The 6,761-nt window shown below is 29.2% G+C and overlaps 1 protein-coding gene across 1 annotated transcript; it reads left to right on the forward strand.

Moving 5' to 3' along the window:
- The first annotated feature begins 2,559 nt into the window (after positions 1-2,559).
- On the forward strand, positions 2,560-6,537 carry LOC136983994 (fatty-acid amide hydrolase 2-like). The gene is made up of 7 exons (XM_067280887.1): positions 2,560-2,774; positions 3,548-3,767; positions 3,953-4,162; positions 4,232-4,351; positions 4,428-4,582; positions 5,419-5,514; positions 5,600-6,537. Exons 1-7 carry the CDS (start codon positions 2,592-2,594, stop codon positions 6,191-6,193), a joined length of 1,578 nt encoding a protein of 525 aa, XP_067136988.1. The 5' UTR covers positions 2,560-2,591; the 3' UTR covers positions 6,194-6,537.
- The last annotated feature ends 224 nt before the right edge of the window (positions 6,538-6,761 follow it).

Here is a 6,761-nt window from a genome sequence, read left to right on the forward strand (position 1 = left end):
TAGCCGAGTAGATAAAACAACTGAACAATTGATAGTTGCGGGTTCACACCTGACAAACCGACTGGCCACGTGCAATTTTCCGGGTCTTCTTTACGTGTCTACACCTAAACATGGGCCAGTTATTCGTAGAAAGTTCTCTCGGGAGGTTAATCTTGGTTAAAATTTATTAATTCTTTAAAAATTAAAAAATTCAAATTCAAACAACAATCTCCAATTAACATTCATCCAAATTACATTAACTGATATCCGTCTCTCAAATATAATATTAATTACAATTAAATTTTAAATTTAATTAATTCCAATGCCTAAGATTGAGAATGTAAACAAGTTCCTTAATTGGCATCAACATATTTAAGAGAATGTACTGTAATACTTCTACAATGCAGAAGTATTAATATTAAAGGTTTTAACATATTTAAATATATATTAAATAAAAATAAAGTATAATTTTCTGCAGTACACATATAATTGAGATGGCTGACTGCCCATACAAGTTGAATATGTTGCAAGTTAATTGCAGTATACATTCCAATATAAATGCATTAATATCATTGATGCGTTTGATCTATTGAAATTAATTTCGGTAATTTGAATGCATCAATTATCCAAGAATTTAAATTAATCATTCGATAGCATTAATAGTTATATAAATTAACTTAGATGACTATTGAATATTATGTATTAAATGAGGATGCATTAAATTCTATGGCTATATACATGGTGATCATAATTAAGGAGTGGGTGTTCAGAGCTCTCTGTAGAAAGAACTATTAGGTAATTCTAAATCAAATTTGGCATGCATACTGTCTGCAGTATGTGGTTTCAATTTCCAAAAGAATTTTACTTGAAAATTCAGCCGCTAGGTCGAAGTTTGGCGCTGTTCTTCCCTTTACGTGTGTATTACATAAGTTTTCATTAAGAACCACCCTGTACTAGTTTAATGGAAGTAAAAATTATATGTAGAATTATCTCCTCCTTCTCATCATCATCATCATCATCATCATCATCATCATCATCATCATCATCATCATCATCATCATCACCATCAAAATTTATTTGCACTAATATATAGAGAATAAGAAGAGAATTCTCCTGGAGATAATGAAATCAAATATAGTGAATTTTACAGATAAATTATTGTAAATTTAAGATTAATTTTATTACTTCTTATCCTGGTCCTTTTGTATTATTGTATAGACTTATCCGTGCTATTGTTATACGTTTAATCTGATATATATTTCACGAATTTCTCAAAATATTTACTGTAGACCACTGTAAAATACTTTTAATTATTATGTATTATTAAATATATTATATAAAATTATCTATTAAAGTTCTTTTATTGATAATGGAGATTCCTGCGTAACATTTATCAGTTTTTATCCTTAAAATAAGGTTTTATTGCCCTTGAATATTATCACATTTCAATTGACTTTATCTCGTTTTAAAAATAATTTTCCAGTATTTGAATGAATTAAACATTATTTAAATATTTAATAATATATATTTATTATCAAAGTTGATGAATAAAAACAATGAAGAAGTTTTACTTTAAAATTTTAACGTATAGACATATAGACAGATCTATATGAAGAGACATTCAGCCCCACGTTCAAGGACGTTTTAAGCACATTTTAGGCCACGACCCCAGTTTTTTAGAGGCATTATACAGATATACAAATATATTAGTAAATTAACAGTAAGGCGAGGCCTCAAAGAAGGCCATGCCCAGGTATTCTGCGCATTAATGAGGCCCCGCTCACTCTATCTAAGCCTGTCTGCCTACACCGCAGGTAGGCTGTTTTCAGGCCCGGATACAGTATATTATTATAATTTAAAATAATAATTATTAAACTTACATCTAAAACATTAAATAAATTAGCTTTTTTAAAAAATTAAATTAATTTAATTATTTATCTACTTTGTTCATGCAATTCGATATAATCTTGAAGTTTTAAACTGTTTTAAACTAAATTTATTACGTTTAAATCATTAATTTGTAAATTATAATATATAATTTTCTTTTATTTTCCTAATAACTTAAAATTTTTCATAGAAAAATTATTTTTTCCCCTAGAAAAAAGGAAGTAACTTTATCTCCCATGTGACTTATGTTTCCTATTACAGAATAATTAAATATAATTACAGACTGTCTTTTTTTTCTTTCTTCCTTCAACATTTATCCTCAGATTTACGTTTTAAAGATATATTTTCTGTATAAAATTTAATCATTCTCTTCAATTGCTTAACGAATTTTTTAAAAATGTTTCTTTATCAAAAGATTGCGATTATCTAAGGAATTTTTTTCAATGTTTTTTCTATAGTAAATACGTTTTATCTCGATAGCAATTTGGCATTTTTTTTTTAAATATATATAAATTATCAAATCGACTTTGGCTTTTTTTACGTGCAAATAACGAAGTTCTTCTTAATTCTCTTAATAATTTATTTCTATTATAATATTTTAATAAATTAGAATACATAAAATAAATTTAGATCTGTTACTGTTTATCGTCCACAGATGGCAACACCTCCTCGTCATTGATATAAAATCTGACTCGGATCCACAGTGACGTAGCGCGGTGTAGAAAATGGTCGGTCGTACATCCATAACGTCGATTTTGGTGCGAATTATATTTCGCACCTTTAATCTATTAGCATTGCTATTATTTAAATTAATTTACAGGGGAAAGAAGGAAGAAATTCCACCCATAACTGACCTCAATCTTCTAGAACCCGCCGTTAGTCTGGCTACTAAAATACGAAGCAAAAAAGTAAGAGAAATGTTTACTTAATTAAAATTAAATTTATTTACTGTGAGAAATTTCTCTTTCATTCTTTGTCACTCGGAAAATTTTTAAAAATTCCAGACGTTTAACCGTTCGTTTGGAGTTTAAAAGCCGTCGTTTCGTGTAAAAATAGTAACTCGTGTCAACAAATTTTTGTCCAGATGAAGGGTGAAACTATAATTCATATTAATGTAGCGCATGTTGTAGAGAACAGACAACGATAATCGTCATTAAGTTATTTATTCCGTGTAATTAACTGCAGAAATTATTGCAGACACTATGCAATTAGTTAATTAAATAATGATAAAATACACCAGCTATATACTTGGGTCCTAACCTTACCCTACTCCCATGCTTTGTATACAATATTAAAAAAATATTTACTATAAGTTTACTATTCCCATGCTTTATATATAATATATAATATATTTTATATATTTTTTCTAGGTTAAAATTAAACTTGTTATGTCAAAAAAAACAAATTTTTATGAGTTTTTCTTCTTAAATTTTCTTTCATATAAAATGGTTTTAAATTGTTTTTCACGTTTAAAATTAATTTTAAGAAATATTTTAGGTATAAATTAGTTAATTTGTATCCATAAAATGAATATAAATTCATATCTAACCTTGAAAGTTGAGTGTTTTTTATTCGCTTATAATCAATTGATAAACGCTATTGAGACTTGTGATATGGCTAAATCTATGATTAAACATTAAATTTTTAAATTAATTTATAAATAATTTTTTTCTCTACGCAGCTGAGGGCCACCGACTTAATACAATCGTACATAAATCGAATAAAAGAAGTTCAGCCTATAATAAATGCCGTGGCTGACAACAGATTTGTCGAGGCAATGGAAGAAGCTAGGAAAGTTGATGAATTGATCCATTCTGGCCAAAAGACTGAGAAAGAATTAGCAGAAGAGAAGCCATTTCTTGGAGTTCCTTTCACTTTAAAGCATTCAATTGCGGTTAAAGGTATTGTTTTTTGGCAATTGCAAGCACGGGAATTATCAGCAGAATCTGTCAGCGCTATAAAATTACGTATGCCAATTGTAGCATACATTTAAACTTGTGATTTAGGAGCCGTGCAACGATTCTGCTGACATCACATCCACCTTTTGATTTATTTTTAACCATTAAACATTTAATTAATATTACAGGAATGTCGTTTACTTCCGGATTTGTACCCAGGAAAGATGTTAAAGCGACAGAAGATGCGGGAATTGTCACACTATTGAAGAATGCTGGAGCCATACCCTTAATAAACACAAACACTAGCCAATTGTGTATGTGGTGGGAGTCTTCTAACAACTTGTATGGCACAACAAACAATCCTTACGACACTAGTCGAACCGTAGGTGGAAGCTCGGGTGAGTCTTGAATAAATCTGGCAAAAATAAAACGTGACGTCATTTAAATGACTCCTGAACTACATGTAGGTGGAGAGGGGGCAATAATTGCATCAGCCGCATCCGTTATAGGTGTAGGTTCCGATATCGCAGGTAGTATTCGAATACCATCGTTTTATAATGGAATATTCGGCCATAAACCTTCGAAAGGTTAGTTTATACAATTTTTATTTAAATATACGAATATTAAAAATTGATACGTAATGATTTATACTTTAATAACTAGGTATTACTCCACTGACTGGTAAATTTCCTGTTGGAGAAGGAGATCTGTGCGATTTCTTATCGACTGGGCCTATGTGTAGATATGCAACTGATTTATTGCCATTGATGAAAATAATGGCTGGGAGTAATATTTCAAGATTAAAGTTAGATACACGGGTAAAAATCGCGTTTTATTCAGAAAATTTTTAAATTAACTCTTCGATATTAGCGTATAAGCTAATTAGTCATCTTGCTTCGAGATAAAGGAAAATCTTTCGTAATTTCTAAATAAAGTAAGAAACACAACATAGATTAAATTTAAAAAAATCAAAATTTAGTTATTTTTATATTAGTTTTATATTTATAAACAGTGTTTTAGTTATTATAACTTAACAATTGATTTAACAGATATTTCGTTTTGTATACCACAAGAAATATAGAGGATCAACCAGAGACGGATTTATGTGCACCCTTCACATTTTACTATAACTTTCTCCACTTTAAATTAATATACAGTATTTATAAATATAGCCTATTGTATTTTGTTTGATATATCATTTCTTATATCTTCTTTTCTCTCTATTTTTTAATTTTCTTTTTGTATAGACCCCTGGGCCCGTGCCCAAGAAGCCCATTCACAAATAATGACCTGGGATCAATAATCTTTAATCTTAACAATCCTCTACAATTCACGCAAAATATTAAACCTTTTCATATTAATTGTTGATTTATAACACCTTAAAACTACCGTTTGCAACTATAAAACTAACCGAAAAAATAATGTTACATTCTTTATAACTTCTACAATATATTTTGGCCTAATTTTTCTCTTTCATCACTTCTCAAGGATCTTAATGTCTGACATGATGTACGGAGCTAACCTTTTTATTGTTTTTTCACCATATTAAACTTTACGTGACTCGAATTTTCTACGGAGTCGATTTGCTCCATTCATTTTATTATTATCTTTTTACTATTATTCGATAATTTATAACGAATTAAATATTTTAAAGGTGGATTTAAAGGACGTAAAATTTTATTACGTGGAAGAATTGTGTAGACCTTTCTTACAACCTCTAACTAAAGATATGAAAGAGGCGCAGAAGAAGGTATATTAATGTTGTATAAATTTCATTTTAAAGCCTTATATTTCAATTATAAAACTAAAATATATGTATATAAATATATATTTAGGTAATAAATTATATAGAATTCTCCCACAAGAGCAAACCCACGAAAGTTAAATTAGAAAAGATGAATTATGCTGTAGAAATGTGGACACAGAAAGCAAAAAGTGCGAAAGCTCCGACATTTTCGAGTGAATTGGCTTGTAGGAAAGGAGAAATTAATTTATTTTTCGAGTTTTTAAAGTGGTTCCTCCTGTGTTCGAGTAACACCCTTCCAGCTCTGAGTCTGGCCCTGTACGAAAAGTTGACACCGGAAGTGGATTCCGAGGGTCATTCTTACTACATGAGCATGTTTACGGACATCAAAAATGAATTAAAGGACCTACTAGAAGATAATTGCGTGCTTATAATGCCAAGTTTTCCAGAACCCGCACCTTATCATTTTCACTCCATACTAAAGCCTATGGGTATCTATTATACTTGTCTGTTTAATGCATTGGGTTTGCCTGTTACGCAGTGTCCACTAGGCTTGAACAATACGGGTTTACCTTTGGGAGTACAAATTGTTTCTGGTATGTACAACGATCATCTAAGTATGGCAGTTGCTGTCGATTTAGAGAAGGCATTCGGTGGTTGGGTGAGTCCTAGTCCAATATTATGAATACCACCACGGAAAACTACGTTTAAACTTTGAAAATATGAGAAATTTTTTAATTAAAAAAGTAATTTTTAATAAAGTTAAACAATTTTTTAATATTTTATATTATTTTTTTCATTGAGAAGGTCGAATGTTTTCTATCCGCGCTTAGGAGAATGCTTGTTAAACTTATAAAAACATAAATCTAAAGTCAATAAAACTGTCAAAAAATCCATTTTTCATATTGAATAAATGTTAGAAAATATAACTATATATATATATATTTTCCAAATAAACAAAAATTATAGTGTTTATATACAATTTTTGTATTTTTTAAAAAATAAAAAGAAATGTAATTTTTAAAATAAGTAGAGAATCTTTGTTTGTTTGTATATATAATTTTAAAACATTTTTATATTAAATTTAAACTTAAATAATACTTTTGTTACATTTTATACATTTATTACAGTAAAACCTGTCAAAAACGGAACCTGAATAAAAAGGAAACATGTCTAAAAGGATAAAAGTCTTCGAAACGGAGCGATTTTCCATGTTCAAAAAAACCTGTTTAAAGCGGAAACCTGCTAAACAT

Source organism: Centruroides vittatus, unplaced genomic scaffold, assembly GCF_030686945.1.
Source record: "Centruroides vittatus isolate TY-2023 unplaced genomic scaffold, ASM3068694v2 contig_900, whole genome shotgun sequence".
In the NCBI taxonomy this organism is placed as follows: Eukaryota; Metazoa; Arthropoda; class Arachnida; order Scorpiones; family Buthidae; genus Centruroides; species Centruroides vittatus.

Excerpts from the sequence above, each read along its gene's own strand:
- LOC136983994 (XM_067280887.1), top strand. The coding sequence starts at position 2,592 with ATGGTCGGTCGTACATCCATAACGTCGATTTTGGTGCGAATTATATTT. Across the intron at positions 3,768-3,952 it reads GCATTCAATTGCGGTTAAAG|GAATGTCGTTTACTTCCGGA; the intron begins GTATTGTTTTTT and ends TTAATATTACAG. Across the intron at positions 4,352-4,427 it reads CGGCCATAAACCTTCGAAAG|GTATTACTCCACTGACTGGT; the intron begins GTTAGTTTATAC and ends TTTAATAACTAG.